The sequence below is a fragment of the Natator depressus genome, chromosome 4 (genome assembly GCF_965152275.1).
Source record: "Natator depressus isolate rNatDep1 chromosome 4, rNatDep2.hap1, whole genome shotgun sequence".
NCBI classification, from domain to species: domain Eukaryota; kingdom Metazoa; phylum Chordata; order Testudines; family Cheloniidae; genus Natator; species Natator depressus.
The window spans coordinates 63341471-63361686 of NC_134237.1; the positions used below are offsets into that span (position 1 = coordinate 63341471).

Below are 20216 nucleotides of genomic sequence, written 5' to 3' on the forward strand. Positions count from 1 at the left end.
TTTTCACTAAGTGTCTAGCCTAATTTGCCAACAATCAGCGTCAGTACAGAAAATTATCACTATGTAGCAAGTTAGACGAATTAACATAGGGTGAGTTATTTTGGTGGAGACAGCTGTAAAGTACATGTTAATATTTTTCAGGATTCATCTTTCATGTGTGTTTATGCATGTTTAATAGCTTTTAGCTTCATAGACTGCATATTTATATATATTTTTTACAATAGCAGCAGCAAAAAAGTTCTTTGTTTAGTTCATCAATGGTGGTCTCTGATTTAAGGAATCTATTGTAAATGTGTAGCATAGATCAAATTCTAGCAACATGACAGCTTAATGGTCGAGTAGCAGGTTCTGTTTGTTGGCAGTGGCTCGGTCTCCACTGTCATCAGTTTGTGACCCTCCAAAAATTTGTATTGTACACAGATGACATTTATTTTATTGCTTGAGTATTTTCCCTGTTGCATTATAGCTTCTCTGTAGCATGATGCTGCAGATATAAAACTGGAAGTAATGTGTTTTCTGTGGGAGTGTCTGGGTAAACTGCTCCATTTTAAAATGTAATTTTCATGCACCATGTACATGATTGAAACTGTCAAAGTTAGTCTTTTTATATCTCCTGGATTGTTCACTCCATTGTTTTAATGGAAATTACTCAATTTCCATATAGAAGTATAATCTATTTTCAAAAAGGTGGTTGTTGGTATTTGTGAAAATTCAGAATCTTACCTATAACAGTCCAAAGATATTTGGAGTTGGAGTAGTGTTTAAACGGTTCAAAATCCATGAAAGCTTGTCAAGGGTGCTGTTTATAAATACTCGACAGAGATGTTTCACAGCTTTGCAGCAATTTTATGTTTGGGTGAGTGAAGGAGAAGGTGTTGTCTAACACATTTCTTTATCTTCACCTGGATGAAAAATCATATTTAGTCTAGAGCTTGTGTTGAAGTAAGTCTTGCTCCTTATTCCCACCCTGTCTTCAGTTATACTCTTTTGGAGCGAGCACTCAGTGGATTCCTTCCCTCTGGGACTTGCTTGACCTACAGAAGCTGATATAATACAGGCAAGAGCTTGTTACTTTATCTGACTTGTCCATCTCTACCTTAATGAGTGAAATGGTTTAAGTATTTGAGGGGGTGAGCCTCAAGGAATGTGTCTTCCATTTGAGTCGAAATTTCCATGTATAGAGGGAGAGGGAGGGAGAGAGGGAGAGAAATCGACTTACATCACTAGAACTGCATTGAGAGTGCCTGTCTGTGCAGGTTAAGAGACAGACTACAGTGTCTTTGCTTTCTGGAGGAAGCAGCAATGCCGTTTGTATCCTAAGAGGAATTTTTTATTTAGAAAAGGAAGCATTCTTTCTACCCAGGAAATGGCTTTCCTTGTGCGTTGCTATGCCAACTGCCTGCAGCCATGGTCTTCCAAAGTAAGCACAATAACGTAATTATATTGGCATATTACATTCAGACTCATGATTCTCTAGGTTTTTGTGTGTGTAACTGTGTTGTATTTCTGTTACTGACTCTCGGTAGTAGACATGCTTGCCTTGAGTGTGAGGGTCAGACGTCATGAAATTAAATGTCCATCAGTGTCATGCTGCTAAGATTAATTGTGCAAACTTGGTTAGTTGAGTTGAGAGATCACTGGTCACCACTCTGTCAGCATCATTAGCAGCCAGGGAGGAGGTCCCTATGCACATGCTCTGTCCTGATTTTTGGGGGTGTGCTGTGTAGGGGGGTGTGTGTGATTGTAAATGAAACAGGTTTATTAACCATGGTTGACTGAATGCTGGAGGCTGGTTCTAACAACCTGACTAATATAATACTGTATTAAGCCTTTTTGAGGGAGTCTCTGTGCAGTCAGCCATTTTAGCTTTTTTTTTTTTTTCTCCTTTTTCTTTTCCTCCCATTCTTCAGTCTCAGGGAATGATCTTGTTCACTTGGAAGAATGCTGGATGTTTAGGGCATCATCTGACTCCCTACATCCTGACATGCTTAGACTTTCAGTGTTACAAAAATGGAGACGAACGCTGTTGTTTGGATTGCTTTTCTGTATTACAAGTGTGAGAGGTTTTTTGAGCTTAGTGGTAGTGACACTTTAAGCTCCAGCTTGGTTCCTCCCCCCCTTCTTTTTGTAATTTAATGCTATAGAGGGTGACTTTCCATCCATGAAAAATTGGTACATGATGTGTAAATTCAGTTCAGCATATGTTTCTTCATTATGAAACCACTAGCGATCCCAGCTAACCATGGAGTTATGGGCCAGCAGGAGAAACATTCAGTAAGTATTGCAAATTCTGTTTGTTCTATCAATAACCTGTCACAGTTAACTGCTTTTAAATTGGAGCTGCTTCTTTTATTGCTGATCTGTTTTAATGATGGCAGTTTTAATGGTGGTATTCGGGGGGAAAAAAAAGTTGCACCTGTGACAATATTAAAATTTTTATTAAATGGTTGTATTTCATACTGTTTAGAAAAGACATAAATCACTTGATTCTTTTAAATTGTTTAATTTTAAATGAAAAAATGTTAAGACAGTTGTCTTGGTTGCGGCTTATAAACATTCTATTTCAACTTTTCACTTGTGTATTTCATAACTTTTCAAAAGCATACATCAGGTGTATACTGAGTGACCTATATTTTAGGAGATTGTGGGGGTAAGCTTGATCGGTAGTGTGTGGTGCTAGAATGTGATAGCTTTCTAGCATGGGAGGATGCGTTAATAACTAGTTTGGTAATGTGTCTAATATGGTCATCCCACTAATTGCTTAAAAATGTAAAACCATTGGTGAAAATTCAGAATAATTTAGAGTGAACAAAAGCCATAAGTACTGGTGCTTTATAATTGATCCCATGAGTCAGCTACACTTTTGCCATGCTGTAATCCCATCGGCAACCACTCTTTGTTGTTTGTGAGAACAGCAGCTCTTACGAGTCTGAGTCTCGGGTGTCAAAAAATGTGAGTTGGTAGACTGTTCTTATAAAAGAAAAACCTTGGAAACTTTAATTAATTTTCTAACAGTTAATGCTGTTACTTAATACACACAGCTTTATCAGTTTATGCAGTACAATTTTCAGTCTCTTCAGTAATTTAGAAAGGTTTTTACAGATAGTGTGAACGTGTATAGACATACATGTGTATGTAATATAGTAGAATATACAGTACACAGAAGTGGTGTACTGTGTATGAGACCCATTTAGAGATGAAAAGTCCTGGAAGGATGTGATGGGAGGAACTTTATATGGAAATATTTTATTCATACATTCAATGTAGGTAAGATGCAGTGACTTTTAATTTCTGCTTTTCTAAGCATTTCATCTAAAAATGCCTCACAAAAAGTTGAATAGACTTCCGTAAAGTATGTAGCAGACATAGTGTGGAACCTCCTATTGAAAACTATATTGGTTCATGCTGTTAAGCTTGAGTGTAATTAATTTAATGGTCTTGTTTCATTCTCCTTATAAAGGAGTTCACATTACCAAACTCTTGGCTGTTCATGGTGCGCTAAAGAGTTTGATACTAATGAAAAGATTGAAATATCACGGAGACTAAGCTACTTCTCCCTCTTAAATAAGTTCTACCAGGCCTGATTGAGGATGTTTGTAAGATTACAAATCGAATTGAAAATGATAACGTTGTGTTTGGTGCTGGTGTTCACTCAGTTTTCATCTTCATTAGTCTCCTTGTTCCTCCCACTTCTCCCTCTAAGAATGTTCTTTCAAGGCTCTAGATATGCTGTAGAAATAGAGTAAGAGTCTAAAGAAAATGCAGTCATTACTTGTGGGTGGCGGGGAAAAAAAGGATGAACTTGTTATTCTGCAGATCAAAATTTTTATAAATTGTGCCTCTCTTATAATCTAATATTGTTATTTCAAATTAATGTAATCACATGGATTAAGAATTTCACTGTAAGGAATATATTCTAGATAATTTTTAAAATTGAAAATAGGAGTGAGAAATTAAACCCTCAAATGATACCTTGATAAATCAGATTCTAACAAGATCACCATATGCATGTAAAATTAGAAGAATCATATTTCGTGACATAATCCTAGTCCAAGGTTATATATATATTTTGTATTAACAAAAGCATTAGTTAAAATGAAAGCCTTGATGTAAGCTTAAGTCTTTGTCACATGTTCATAACATGAACATTTCTTCTTTGGGTTGAAACTTTCCATGATTGTTCTCAGCTCAGAGGTGATTTCACTGGAAAACAGGAGGGAAAATCTCAAAACTGGTTAGTGAGTTATTGGTGGGGGGAAGAACTTCAAAGTTTCAAGATACACATTTTTTTCTTGGTATTATAAAAAAAAATGCACATAATTTTTATTGGTAGGCGACAGGATCTGAGAGTAAAATAAATATGAAAATGTTCTGATTTGAAAAATCACTGCTGAGCAGGCCCTGTTAGCATATGCCAAAATTTTATGTCATATTAAAGAAGCCCTATCCCCTTTGTGACATCCTAGGGTACTCTTTCCCAGCTTGACCTGCCCAAACAATTTTCAAGTGGCACAGTGCAAGTGTCTCATCGATTCACAGGATTTAGCTCTGTGTGTAAGAATTTAAATTAGGGTATGTCTGTACTGCATTTTAAAAGCCGAGGCAGCAAGTCTCAGAGTACAGATCTACAGCCTCAGGCTCACGCAATGGTGCTAAAGGTAACTGTGTAGACATTTGGACTTGGGCTCCAACTTGCTGCTGATGGTTTTAAAACAGTGTAGATATATACCCTTAGTTCCTACCATTATAGTTACTACTTTTCCAGATGTATTGTTGCTCTGTTAGCCCACTGCTGCAGAAAAATGTCTTAATACCGAAATTAATAGAAAACACAAAGCTTCAAATTTATCACTTCTGCCACAGTGAGTTATTAGACAGGGTGATGTAATAATTTTTATTGGACCAACTTCTGTTGGTGAGAGAGACAAGCTTTTGAGCTACACAGAGCTCTTCTTCAAGTCTGGATGTCTACACAGCAATTAGACACCTGCAGTATGCCAGCTGACTCTGGCTAAGGGGCCTTTTAATTGCAGTGTAGACTTCTGGGTTTAGGCTGGAGCCCTGGCTCTAGGACCTGTGAGGTGGGGACAGTCGCAAAGCTCGGGCTGCAGCCTGAGCCCGGTAGTCGTATACTGCAGTGAAATAGCCCCACAGTCTAAGCCCCAGGAGCCTGAGTCAGCTGTCACGGGCCAGCTGCAGTTTTTCTTTGCAGTGTAGCTATACGCTAAGTGTTACAGTTAAATGCAAGGTGGAACAGATTGTTCAGCATACGTAGTTAGCACATACTCTAAGGGACCATTCCAGGTAGGGTGGCCCAGTAGCACCTCTGCAGTCATAGGACAAAAAAAAAAAAGGGGGTAGCAGGTTACAGAATGTGGCAATAGGTCATAAATTCAGTGTGTCTGTTCAGTCCATGATTTTTAGTGTCTATCAGAGTTATGAATTCCATCTTGCAGGCTCACCTTTTGAAAGTGTTGTGCAGGTTTTACATTTCTGAAGAAGAGCTCTGTGTGGCTAAAAACGTTGTTCTGTCTCTTTCACCAACAGAAGCTGGGTTTCTTTAATATCCTGGGGCTGACACTGCTACAACTACACTGCATACATCAGTGAGTTATGAAAATTAATCCCTAGAACTAATCAAAATTAGGTGTGTACTACAAAATCTGGTTCAGGTCACTTAAATTCTAGAATCCATGAGCCTTTTATGTATCTTGTTTTCTTTTTAAAAGTCAAGGAAATGCAAAACAATATTAATAATAATGCAATAATAATAATAATAATAATTCAGTGTTAAGATTGTGTATTTAAACAAAAAATCAAGGGATGCAAATGTTAAGGTTCTCATATAATGCTCATTTATCCATGCTGCCTCCATATTGTATTTTGGAAATTAGTTACACATCTACTGTTAAACATAGTTTATGTAAATATATACAGCATGTACAATGTGAGTGATTTAAATGTCACTTTGAGAACCTTATCTTTTCCCTGTCTTGTTTTTTGTTTAACTATGGAATGTTAACACTTTATTAACTAAGGTCAAAAAGCCCATTCCTATCTTCCTATGAAAACTGGGGTATGAAATAACCATTATATTTATACACTATTGTTCATGCATGATGACTAACTCATGAATTGCAGGATACACTGGAGTTGTGTGCACAATAATGGATAAAAGTTATTGCTTTGAAATACAATGTAGTAATGAAGGGCATGTTTCACTGGCAGATTAGCTCAATTGTTTTCTCCTTGTGTGATTGTGTAGCCATTGCAGTCATATGAGGTGCATGGTATAAACTGGTGGGGCTACTGGCAGAGTGTTGTGAGGTCCTCAGCTCTGCATCTGACTCACCTCATTCTTTTGGTCCACCAGAGCGTGGATCTGAAATCCTAATATGGGGTATTATGGGTTATTTTTACAGGAATGAGAGTGAGCTATTGAGTCAGGAGATGAAAAGAGTCTTTTAGTCAGCGTTGTGTCAATTGAGAATTTTTATTTCCTATTCTAATTTTGTACATTCTTTTAAGACTATTGATTAGCACATATATTAATCAGATTTAAACACAAAACTGTGCAGAGGAAAGGAAAACCTTTCTTTTTAATGCTAGAGGAGAAATGGCTATTCATACATTCACTTTTCTGGAAACAAGATGTATGTAATACATGACTGATGTAGTATGAGATGAAGGGGAGAGGACAAGAATTGCAGTATAATCATGTGGTCACATGGATTAGCTATTACCTGAACATTAAAAAAGTTCAGTAAGGTCCACTATTGTTTTCTGCTGCACAGTGTAGCTATCACTGTTGGTTGATATTTGCTCATCTCAATGAAATATGCATTGGGGCTTGCTGTGGATATTTTTGTGTATTTGACAAATCTCTTATTTACCACCAAAAACTGAACAATGCATCCAGATTGGATGGTCCCATCCACTTATTCTTATCCATCTCTTATATTCACTTTGAAATAGTCTCTCTCTTAAGGCCAATGAAATTAGTCTTGGATTTAGCTAGTGGTTGGTTTCCTCCTCTACATTCCTGGCAGGCAGCAGGGGGTTATTGAAAGCCCATGGTAGATTGTCTCCCTGCACTCAGTTCTGGTGTCTAGCTCTACCCTGGCCTGGTGCAGCAATTAACAGGGAAGGTTTGGCTTTGCCCCTGTAGCCCTGGGCTGGAGCATGCTCATGTGCTCTGTCATGATGGCACATGTGCAGTCTGGTCAACATTAGGAGCTGTGGGAGTCTGAAGCATACTCAGTGAGGATGGAATCTTGGAATTTTAGTTGCGAAAATCCAGGTCTCTACTGAACATATGCAAACTGCAATTTTTTTTGAAAAGCTTATAACGTGATTTTACAAAGGTTTATAACTTGGCTAAATGTGGGTGGGTTTTTACAAGGGCAACAATGGGCACATCTCTGACATAAAGGCCATCCCTTGCCAAGTTTCACATTCCTGATTCAGAGCATTGGAGGTGTAAGAGCTTTCTAAGTACAAAGTCATCAGAATTTTTTAACATGGGCAAAACAATGTGTTTTTCCCTAGCCTCTTTCTTGGAAATGGCGGAACTTTTTTGACTGAATTTCCAAAAAAATTCAGTCTGAGGCAGATGTTGCATTTCAGGCAAAATGGTTAAAAGTTTGGCAAAGATATAAGCAACTAAAAACAGTCTTATAATGGGAAGTGTTGGGCTACCTTAATAATAAGCGGGGCTACCAGCCATTCTTATAATATCATACATGGCCAATCCAGTGGTGTTAAGTGCTCCTAAGCAGTCAGGTTTATAAGAATGCACAGTGGATTAGATATTTTCACATCTTTCCCACACAGTGACTATTGTACGTATATATTTCAGTATTCAGAATGTAGAAATGGGCCTACATGGGAAGTCCACCTAGTCTAGCATACTGTCTTAGAGGCTGACTCTGGATGGTTAATAAGTTGTAGAAACATCGGGCTTAATTTCTGAGTAGAACCTCAGAGATACGAATATCAGAGTTACAAACGGACTGGCCAACCACACACCTCATTTGGAACTGGAAGTACGCAATCAGGGAGCCACAGAGATGGGGGAGCCAATACAGTACAGTACTGTATTAAATGTAAACTACTAAAAAAAATTAAGGGAAAATTAAAAAAAAAATTTTTTTTGACAAGATAAGGAAAATTTCTGGGCTTGTTTCATATAAATTAAGATGATTAAAAGCAGCATTTTTCTTCTGCATAGTCAAGTTTCAAAGCTGTATTAAGTCAATGTTCAGCTGTAAACTTTTGAAAGAACAGCCATAGCGTTTTATTCAGAGTCATGAACAACTGCCATTCCGGAGGTGTTTGTAACTCTGAGGTTCTACTATTCTTGCAAATACAGGTGAAGTTGATCTGAGCTGCAGGTGCTCATCCCCTCTGAAAATCAAATCCCTCAGCATGTAATTGCCTATCTTAATTTGCTTCTGTTGCACAGGTTAATAAGGACAAAAGCAGATCACAAGCCCAAGTGCAAAAATTAAATGAAGTGTCTTCTGCTTTAAAAAAAAAAAAAAAGTACAGGATAAATAAGTACCAGCAAATAAAACTGGCAGTTAAAGACTATGTACTTGAAGCAGCAGAATGTCTGTTAGAGATGAGAGCAGCCACTAGTCAGCTGAAGTCTTGTGTCTCAGTTTCTAATTATTCATTTTCCCACATGTCAAAAGGTTTGTACTCTTCGTATACCGTATATCATGTTGCATCATTGTTACATCTGAAAAATCATAACTCTGATCTTACTGGGCATGTGAATTGGTTGCAGAATCAGTGACGTGATGAACTGCAGTATATCAAAATGTAGTATAGCTCATAATTTGACAAATTATCCATTGAGGAACCATATTTGAGTTATAAACTTGGATTGGTTAAATATCTATACTATATTAACCTCATCTCTGTCATTCCTGGATTATACATTGGAAATTCTTAAGTCCAAATTTGTTAATGTTCATCAAAGAGAAGTGATTATCAGGAAAGAAATCAGTACGTGTTCCACAATAAATATTTTCTTAACTAGCACATTATAAGGCAATAAATTGTAACACGAGCCTCTTAGTATAAGGAATGTTCATTGTCAGCTTTTTCACTAATTTTACTGAAGGTGCTGGAACCTAGCTTCTCATAATAAGCACTTAATAGGCTGGTTATGTCAGACTCATATAACTAAGTTTCTCAGGGTATCAGAATTCTTTAATAAAGCCTATGAGGATTTTAAGTTTTTGATTCCCCAGGTAGTGCTGTAGAAAATAAGGTATAGGTAAAATGCTTACTCTGTAAAACATAATAAATGAAGTCTTTCTGTGAATTTCTCAGTAATCTGTTTTTCAATTTGGAGATGTTGCGGTTAGTGGGAGTAATGTTACAGTTTTTCTGGATTTTGTGCAGCTTAGAAGCTTATAATGCATTTAAGTGTGCTGAAACACAAATTGTTGCCAGAATTCATTATCTACAAGTATTTGATGACAAGTCTAAGATACTTTGTGTTGAACAGAGTCAATGTTAAGTGTTTTAGAAGAGAAAATTGGGAAATATGAATATTTCAGGATTTAGCCGTGATGAAAATATCTTGCACCTGATACATTTCACTTTGTAGAATTAATGACAAAATATTGGTCACTAGTGTGATGATACATTTTGTATTACAAAGATCTACACAGATGATCTCCAGCATATGAACCTGGTAATGCATCGTCTTGACCCTATCTTGAAACTAAAGCATCTTTTTGTAAACCATCCATGTTTTCTTTCTTGCAACAAAAGTATTAAGTGACCCACAGCACCAGACTGTAATTAGTACTCAGTGACCAGTTGTAACCTTTATTGTGCTGCTCATTGTGTCCAACAGTATATAATTGTGTAGATTTGGGCTGCGCTGCTTTGGTTGCGGAGAAAACATTTGAGAGGACAAACGTCAGGGTTTTTTTAACTGAGTTTAGACCACTAACGTTCAATAAGTTATCAGAGATGGTAGAAGCACTTCGTCTTGTCACCTCTTCTTTGGATTCATGTCCTTGACTAGAGAGAACCAGTAGAGAAGGACTGGGTCCACTTCTGGTGGAGATTCAGTGCCTTCATTAAGGAGGGCTGGCTTCTCTTGAGGAAGCTGTTGTGTGTCTGGCTCAAGAAATCAATGCTTGATATTAACAATACAAGTAACTATCTGCCAGTATCACATGTTTGTGTTTGGTTAAGATCACAGAGGAAATTATTCTGAAGTACGAAGTTGATCTCCTTGACTCTTGTCAGTCTAATTACAGAAAGTGCACTTTCGGCACTTGTAGACTATCCTTCTGGTAACGGATAATAAACAGCAGACATACTCAGTCAAAGATTTGGATATAATCTCTGCCATTTCTTGCACTCAGTCTATATCCTCAGTTTCATGTCTGAAGTCTCACCCAGCTTGCTCTTTTCCAAGCTCCAGTCTCTGTGGGCACTGCATAAGCCACTTGGACACACAACTGAGTTGGATTTACTAGTTTAAGGTCGACGCTAATATTGTGACTCTACTGCAGGGAAGAACAGTTGAAAGCGTATTTCAATTCTGAAAAGTTGAGGATATATAAATTACATCATGCTGTTTTGCAGGTCTGGTCCTTTTGTGTATGCAGTCACGTCTGCTTGCTTTAGAGTTAAAAATAGTTTATTGCTTTTTGCTTCTTTGAGCCCTGTAGAGCCAAGTGTGCGAGCTGGAATCTTTCTACACCATGAATAGAATTGCTTACTAAATTCCAATCTGTCACATTTCTGCAAACCTGTTGAATGCTCTGGGAGTTACACAGGTGTCAATATAGCCTAATTTGACATGCAAAACATTTATTACAGGAGATGACACTTGAGAAGGAGAACACAGTTGGGGAGACTGATCCTACATTCAGAATGTAGGGGCTGGCAGTTAGAAAAAAAATTGTATTTGTAAACTGAGCACATTTGATTGGTAAATTAATTATTGAAATACAATAAACATGAAAACCCACAGTGCTGTGTTTAGAAGCACTGTTAGAGTGGAATTTGGTCTTTAAATTTCAGTTCCCAGATTTTCGAAGGCTGGCCTCCCCCGCACTGGGAACCCTTCTCAGACACTTTTCCTCCTCACCCACCTGTATCAACTGTGCTCTTGAGTCCTTCATCTTTTTCTCAAGTAAGCAGCCAAAAGTATTTCAACACCCATAAGGGGTGCTGCTCTGCTTCTGGTTACCCTCTGACCAGGGCGGGGCTCAAATTTCTACAGATAACTAGATGGAACTTTTTTTCAAAAAAATCACAAGTTGGCAAATTTTAACTCTTTCATTCCAGACTGTTCAGTCAACACTGTTTTTTGCCACAGCTCTTATTATGGTGTGTCCCAAACATGGGTGTCTATCCCTGCCTGTTGCACAGTCCATCTGAGCTCATTTGCTAAAGGAAGTGGGGCCGGACAAAAGAAATTTAAGTAAGGGTTTTTTTGGTCTGCCTTTAAGATTTTTTTTTTTTGGTCCTATTTTTATACCTTCTGAGAAATAAAGTTCAGGTTTCTGGTCAGAGAGGAATAGAAAAATAACTACATTTTGATTCTTCTTATGATGCTGTATAGTTTCTTTTAGAAACTACTGCCATGGAATCTTGTAAGTCTTACATTTGAAATCTTCTTAAATGACAGTTAAGGGTGGTTATCTTCATTTTTATTTTTTACTCTCACTTTAAAAAGAGAAGTTGGGGCCCAGTAATAGCCCAATATATATCCGTTTAAAAAACTGGGGATGTTTTTAGGAACCTTTATGGGTAACCCTGCCTACATAGGAATAAGTCCAGATCACAGGCTCTTTCATGGTAGCAATAGGGGAAGAGACCCCAACTATTAAAAAGTGAAGCTGTTCAGCACAGTGGGGACAGGGTAAGGGAGCAGCACTAGGAACCTTTATGGACAGCAGGAATTGTGGTGTGTAAGAGGCAGTACTCTACCCCCTGAGACCTTCAGTTTTCCTCCTGACATTCCATGACAGGTTCACTTTGCTTTACCAAGAGGTGCACACAGAATTATAGCAGCAAGACTCTTCAGGAGATTGCTCGTCCACATGTAGGTCCTGGTGACTGATTCTAGGGGCTTCTGTGCTTTTCTGTTTCACCCAGAGCTGCCAAAGAACTAGTTGCTTAGTAGCTGGGCTGTTTTCTCCTACTTTCCTATTGCTTGCTACCACCATGAGCGTGGAGATATGAAGCTCCCTCTTGCACATCACAGCAAAGGGCTGTGATTATTTCAGTTAGCAAGAGGATTCCTGAGGTTCCTAAATATGGTTTCTTAAATAGTGGTTTTAGACTATAACTGACATTTCTGTCTAGAAAGCATGTGTATTTGCAAGAACTGACGTGGCTAATATAGCAGATGACAGAGTTGTGCTGCCGTTCCAGAATCTGAAAACACAAATGACCTTGTTAACCTTCCGCAGCATGGAGTATCCTGGAATGGCCATTTTAACCCTGTTATAAATCAGTAATTAGGATCTGAGTCATAAATTGTCTGGCAATTGGAAGGTGACCTGCTGAAATAGCTGACACACGTACATTTCCTGGTCTGTGTAGCTTGTCTTAAATAACTGAACTTTTTTTCTTTCATCTATGTCATTTGTGATATGGGATCCAAACTGCTGAGACCACAAGCAATCCCAATCTTTCCAGGCTGATTTGTGTATCTTTTTGTTCCTGTGAATTGGGAATCTCTGAGGTCAAAGCCTTTCTCCCCCTCCCCACCCTCACCCCCAATGGATCAGGGGCCCAAGAAGTATTTCATGATAGCAGCATCAAGCCTCCCTCACTGAGCTGGGTGTGTAGACTGCTGTATGGATTTTTTTTGTAGACCTTTCACTTAAGGAAGGAAAATGGGGACTGACTCAGAATGTTGAAAATATTCTGGATACCATACCTCCGAAGGGTCATGTTACCTTAGACAAAAAAAATGCAATGTTGACACTGCAGTGCAAGCCCAGGGTTTGAACGCAGGCTCAATACACAAATTGTGTTATCCCAGGACCTCACAGAAGTGGAGGGTCTGAGCCTGAGTCAAGCTGGGACCCTGGGTTCAAGCCCTATTGCTTTGCAGTGTAGATACAGCATCACTGGAATTGTGCTTTGGGAGTCCGCCAAAAGGATTCTACAATCCCATGACTTTTTGTCCTCTGGATAGTCAAGTTTGGTGGACGGTCAAGTTTTCCCACACTGCATCATGAACAAAGGGCTAAAACAGCCTCATTTTGGGAGGGCGCTAGGAAGTCTGGGATACGGATGGTTGGACTTAGGCTAGCATAATAGTGTAAATGCTGGAGCCCCAGGTTGGAACCCAGAGTTCAACAGTTCCAAATCTGGGGTTACAAATTAGTGTAGATGCTCAAGCCTTCAGTAAACAAACCTGCTAACTTGAGTTTTACTAACCCTGGGCTTACATTGCCATGTAGACATACCTTAATTATCTCTACCTTTTATAGATCTGATCCAAGATCCAATGTAAAGACAAGATTCTCAATTACTTCATTGGTCTTGGGAAGAATACTGAGAGACACCATCACCTCAAATTTGGTTCAAACTTTAGGTTTTGTTTTTTAAAAAGTTACAAAATATAACTGTAGAAATTTATAGGGTTTGTTTTTGGTGTTTTTAATATTCCCCAATAGTGTTTGCAGTCCAACTTTTATAACTGTGAAAACTTGAGTGTCACTGATTTTCATTGTCTTCAGTGAAATTAAGATACAAATCAACAGCAGAAAATTAATAAAAAAACCAAAACAAAACAAAAATCCAAACCCATCTTAAATAGTGAGAGGTGTATTGGAATTTTAAAACTTTCAATTCCAATACAGTAGAATCTCAGAGTTACGAACACCAGAATTACAAAGTGAGCAGTCAACCACACACTTCATTTGGAACTGGAAGTATGCAATCAGGCAGCAGTAGAGATAAAATAAAAAAGCAAATACAGTACAGTGCTGTGTTAAGCATAAACTACCAAAAAAAAAAAAAAGGGAAGTTTAAAAAAAATTTGACAAGGAAAGGAAATTTTCTGTGCTTGTTTCGTTTAAATTAGGATGGTTAAAAGCAGCATTTTTCTTCTGCATAGTAAAGTTTCAAAGCTGTATTAAGTCAATGTTCAGTTGAAAACTTTTGAAAAAACACCATAACGTTTTGTTCAGAGTTATGAACAACCTCCGTTCCCGAGGTGTTCATAACTCTGAGGTTCTACTGTAACCCAAAGTGTTGATAACACAGACAAGATACATTTGTGTTTCAATACTTAAGTTATGACTGGAGAGAGACAATTGCTTGACCAGCCTCCAGATTTAGACAGAGAAATAAAATTGAAGCGGAATCAACACTTCCCTTGTTCTCATCCAGTTTGAAACCTTTAATAAATACTGGTTTCAGAGTAGCAGCTGTGTTAGTCTGTATCCATAAAAAGAAAAGGAGTACTTGTGACACCTTGCTCTAATAGCTCTGCTCTAATAAATTTGTTAGTCTCTAAGGTGTCACAAATACTCCTTTTCTTAATAAATACTATACAGTGGACTTTCTGAAGAGAAGCTCTGATGAGTTCTGAAGTGGTAGAAATTGCTTAAGCACAGAGATGGCCACTGATTTTTCATTTTTAAAGCAATCATAACACAATTGCTTGATTTATTAGCTTTTAAAGTTAACTTTTTACTGAGTCTCAGAGCTACTGATTTCTCTAAAGTGAGGTAGCTGGAACTTAATTAAAAAAGTACTGTTCTGGTGGTAGGTTGGGAGAAAATCACAGGTTGGTGGAGATCATATCTCATTATTATTGCCTCATTTTCCAACACCAGTGCCTCCTTTTTGACACTAGTGTTGCCCCTCTGCTGAGCAGTAGCACAATTACAGGGCCTCACAGATTGGCTCCCAGTGGAGGGGAAATTGGTGACATGGGTATATTCTAAGTGAAACCTGCTTTATTTTCACATGGTACACAAGTCTTGGAAGAGAGACATTTGCAAATGGCATGTGTACAATCCCTTCTTCCAGAAATCTCAGCCCACACACCAATGACAGGTTTCCAGGAAGCAACTTTGCACCAAGAGCTGATCCTAGCAGAAAGCCAGTTTTCTTGCTGCTTGCAACAACTTCCTCTACATAGGACTCTTGCATTAGCAAACTAAAATACATGTATTTTTCAAGGACTGAATATTCATTCACATGCTAAGAAAAAGAACTTGGAAGACTATTTATAACAGTGCCATCTGATGAGTCCTCCCATTATATCATTATTTGTGTTACAGAAATATCTAAGAATCCCAATCAAGGATCCAGTTGTGCTAGGTACTATGTGGACAAGAAACAGAGATGAGTCCCTGCCCCAGAGAGCTCATCTGTATTTCAGATAGGACTCAACAGGTAGATCAAAGACCAACAGGAGTTGGGATGGGGGGTGGGGGGTGGAAGAAGTAAAAATAAAACTGAGTTTAGCAGAAAAAAACAGAAGTTACTGCCCCTAAGGTTGATGACAATCAGAGTTTATAACTTAGGTTCTTAAGGTTCTGGCTAGACCAAGTGCTGTGTTCAAAGTAGTAGTTCCCAAACTTTTTCATGCTGCGACACCTTTCATGCTCACCTCTGTTAATGGAACCCTCAAGTGTTTGAGAGGTGTGTCAGCATTTTAAGTGGCAAAAGAAGGTTGGGTCTTGCCCCCAGGTGGAGAGGCCTGGGAGAGTCAGATGTAACCCCAGGGCATAGGAGGCCATGCAGGAGTTGTAGAGTGAGCCTGCCCTGCACTGACCCCACAGTGGTGGCTCTTGTCCCCCAGGGCTGGCTCTGCTCTGGGTATTGTAACCTGGCACCAGCATATGGATTCATGTCACAGTACTGCTCAGATTTGTCCTGGCCTCCTTGATGGGGGAGGCTGGGCCAAATTTGAGTGAATGGTGTTGTGACCCCACGTGCCAGGAAGCAGGTTACAACGCGGTAGAGTGGGGAGCCAAGCTGTGCCAGACCTGTGGGATGGGAACCACAAGAGTCTTGAAACCCTCTTGTTACCTTCTGGGTCATGACCCACAGTTTTGGAAATGCTGGTTTAGAGAATTGGATATTAACAGGGTTAAGAAGGTGTTTCACCATCTACGCCTAGCTAGAAAGAAGTTCAGCCTTATCTTTTGGATGCGGATCATACATGTGGTTAAATGTGGCATTGATTTGGAAACTGGAGCTGTTGCATGAGTTGACTGTCCACTTGGTAATCAGAGTGTCTTGTAAAGAACACAAGACACCTGTGCTGAAGGATTTACACTGGTTACCTGTGAGATTCCAGATAGATTTTAAGATGTTTGTTTGGACCTATAATGCCATAAAAGACCAGTCACAAATCTGCTTGAAGGTCTACCTTTCTATCCCCATGATGCACTGCTACTGGTGCGGTCAGCAGTGACACTGATGCTGGTTCGCTCTGTGTTTCACCTCCTGGGGATGCTGGCAAGATTTTCTCCAAAGGGCCGTAGGCTTCTGGTATGCCTTCCTGCTTCTGGTCTCAAATAGCTGGGTTTGTTTATTGATTTTTCAGGGCACACTACAAGCACTATTTGTTTTGCCTGGTATTTTGGGGAGACTTGAGGGAGAGTGAAGTACTGGCCTACGTGTTGGGTGTGTTCGTTTAGAGCTGCTGGTTGGTAGAAGGGGTGATTGAAATTTGTTTTTGATTTTGTGATTTATTTATTTTTAATAATTGGCAGGGCACTTGAGTCTAAGTGCGGGTGCTTCTTAATTTACTAAATTGGAAAAAAATAAATTATAGACTAAGAATAAAGAACTGAAAACTTAACCTATACCACTCAGTACAAAGTTTTAAAAATCCTGTTTGATACCTGCTGCTGTGCCATTTGGGGATGAGCTTTCTAGCCTTGGAAAATTCTACTTGCTCACTCACCTGAAGAGCATATACATGTTTTAAAGATTGGGTTAATTCTCATTAATTTTTTCTGTAATCATGGTAAGGATTGGGAAGTGGATTTTGTCTAGACTGGTAGATGTTCACTGCAGTCTTGTAAGGCCGGCTTAGGGAATAGGACAACTATTGTAGGTAGTAGGGATGCCTGTTACCATGCATATTTTTAAAGAATTTGTTGCAAAATGAAGGTTAGATGGTTTCATGAATTTTCTTTTGCTGCTGTACTGGGACAAAAACCCAAAACAAGCGAATAATCCTCTGGTCCTACAGTAAAACTTCCGTTCTATTCCTCATAGTTACAGTACTATTACTCTTTAAATAGCTACAACATTTTGTAAGCTTTTTAATTTTGTGAAGTCAAACCTAAAAAATTAGCCAGGGTGAATGCGTAAACAAGATAATATTTATTCTGATTATATATTCGTGATGTGTAAAGGAAGCTGCTTTATCTTTTAAAAATGTGTTTGAACTATGTTTCCTGGTTGGTATATTTAGATCATTTAACTGAAGAGCAATCTGACATTTTTACAGGACATGCTAGTTTCTTATACGAATACAAATTCTTGCTTTCAGCTTTTGCATGCTATTTTTATATAGATGTGTTTTTTCCTGTGGACTTTATAATGAAAAGTGTCATTCTTTCTAAGGCCAGGTTATTTAATCATGTTTAAAAGGTAGGGGAGGGAAGGATAGGTTATCTGCCCATTTCCCCTTTTAGCCCTCAAAATGTAACATAATTTATATAAACACAAGAATGTTGTGTCCATCATCTTTATTTTGAAATGCCAGTATTATGCATTTAGGGATTCAGTACTCACTCCTGCCCTCCCCTGTTAAGTTGCACTTGGTGATTCAATATGGTGATTGTGCAGCAGCTGCATTTTTGCTTTATTTTAGGTTGTGCTATTTTTGGAGCATTTTTAAAATAGATTTTCATGGGTGTTTTGTTATCTACTTTTGTGTGTGACCGTGTAAATCTTGTGGTTTAATTCTGTAGAATCATAGACTCATAGAATATCAGGGTTGGAAGGGACTGCAAGAGGTTTTCTCGTCCAACCCCCTGCTCAAAGCAAGACCAATCCCCAACTAAATCATCCCAGCAAGGGCTTGGTCAAGCCTGACCTTAAAAACCTCTAAGGAAGGAGATTCCACCACCTTCCTAGGTAACCCATTCCAGTGCTTCACCACCCTCCTAGTAAAAAAGTTTGTCCTAATATCCAACCTAAACCTCCCCCCGTACACTTTCACTTGGTAAGACTGAATATTCTAAGAATTCTAACACAAATTTATGCATTAGCAAGGGTTATGTAGGGGTGGTATAAGAATGTAGATTAAACTGGTGGACCAAAGTGAATACGTGGGTGACTGCAGACTTGGTATGTGCCTTCTCTTCAGCTAGAGACTGTCTTTAGAGAACCAAATAATGATCTAACGTGGAGGCACAGTGTAGTAAATCTCACCAAAGCATAAGTACATAGAATATAAATTGGGATGGTGCAGGCATTAATAAAGGAAATGGGAAATTCAGGTTCCTAAAATCAGTGGATTGTTTTTCTTTCCTATTGAGTAAAATATTCCAAATTGCTTAATGATGCCCTGCTATCATAAAGCTAAGATTATGACATTGAAACTGATTCGTTGATGATGACATTCATTGTGATTGCAGACTTATTGGAATTTAAACAGACTTAAAAACGTTGTTGTGGAGCTGTCCTTAATTGGTTATCTCATGTCTCCATTTAAATTTGAAACTAATATATTTTAGGGTTTTTTTTGGGGGGGGCAGGAATTAAAGTCTCATTATTCAAATTAAAACCTCAAACTTTCTTTACTGCACAGGAAACTTCCTAATTTTTTTAATCATTCCTCTTAGAAATATAAAAGAAATATGTATTTTGTATATTAAGAGATCATCTATCTTAGCAGTAAAACCTAAAATGAACATTTGGTTGCATCTGATGAAGTGAGCTGTAGCTCACGAAAGCTTATGCTCAAATAAATTGGTTAGTCTCTAAGATGCCACAAGTACTCCTTTTCTTTTTGCGAATACAGACTAACACGCTGTTACTCTGAAACCTGCCATTTTGTTGGCTATTGTTTCTTATTCTTTGGGCCTCACTGGATATGTCCGCACAGCATTTTGGAGTGAGCTTCCCAGCCTGGGTCAAAAGACTTGGGCTCGCGGGTTCGTCTAGGACTGTGAAAATAGCTGTGTAGACACAGTGCTTTGAAGTTGTGGCTCAGCCTGATGCTCTGGCTCCAAAGCCTAGGGAGCGGACGGCTTCAGAGCTCGAGTTCTAGCCCATGCCACAACTTCAAAACACTGGCTGTGCCACTATTTTTAAAGTACTAGCATCAGCCCTGCTTACCTGAGTCTTTTGACCTGGACTGGAATTCTCACTCTGAGATGCTGTATAGTCATACCCTGTAGGTTTCTACACAGTCATTGGTAAGGAAACAAGTTGCATCATGAGATCTTTCTTATATGAATGACTTAACTTTAAGGAAAGACAGCCTCTTTCCTGTTCACATGAATGTTTGTTGACTTCAGAATACATTTTGCCATTTTATGCTCAAAGGAAAGAGAGGACTTTGAGATCATCTTACTATAATACAGTACTTTCACATGCACTTTTAAAAGTTTTACTCATGGTGAACACTGCTTCATTGGACAGCCACGTTTTGGCTTTTTGTCTTTACATTAGCATATGAAATTAAAGCTAATAGTAAAATAAATCAAAATGAATTGAAAATATACAAGTGCATTCTGAAATATATATTAGTCCAATTAGTTTATGAAAGCATAAACTGCTGCAATTCAGAATTGAGGTGTCCCAACTCATCCCACTATAGTGACTGGAAATTTGACAAGAATAAATTTGTCACTATTCAAATAGTGACAGCTCCGGTGAAGAAGCCAAAAAAGACTGTGAGGGGAAGATCTACTACCTGCCGTAAGGGAACGGAGTGGGCTGGAGGCGAACCATGACCTGTGCCGGGCAGCTCAACGCCCCCATTGGGAACTCGGGCCCTAGCTCAGGTCAAGCGGTGCAGCCCATCCCATACTTTGCCTGCGACCCTGGATAGCGGTGTGGACCCGGGCCAGCTCCAGGTGCCGTCGACACCTGAAGCCCTTCAAGTGACTCAGGAGATCTTAATCCTCCCGGTGCCACCCACACTGGTTCCAGCGGTACCCCAGTCTTAGAGAAAACCCGCGCTGGGACCTATATGTGTGTCCCCACCTCAGCGGCACCATTCCCCATTGAGA

The 20216-nt window shown here is 38.9% G+C and overlaps 1 protein-coding gene across 15 annotated transcripts in view; it reads left to right on the forward strand.

Annotated features, from left to right (window-relative positions):
• Positions 1-20216, forward strand: part of RAPGEF2 (Rap guanine nucleotide exchange factor 2) — a 286669-nt gene that overhangs the window by 178491 nt on the left and 87962 nt on the right. For 2 of the 15 annotated variants that reach the window (XM_074951077.1, XM_074951078.1), the window contains exon 1: positions 2121-2274. The exons of 10 other annotated variants lie outside the window; for them this stretch is intronic. In XM_074951077.1, the coding sequence (XP_074807178.1) occupies positions 2215-2274 (60 nt within the window). In that variant the 5' untranslated portion in view covers positions 2121-2214. Of the gene's footprint in view, positions 1-1254; positions 1421-2119; positions 2275-20216 lie in introns of those variants that run through there. 3 more of the 15 variants (XM_074951076.1, XM_074951080.1, XM_074951074.1) reach the window with 3 other exon arrangements.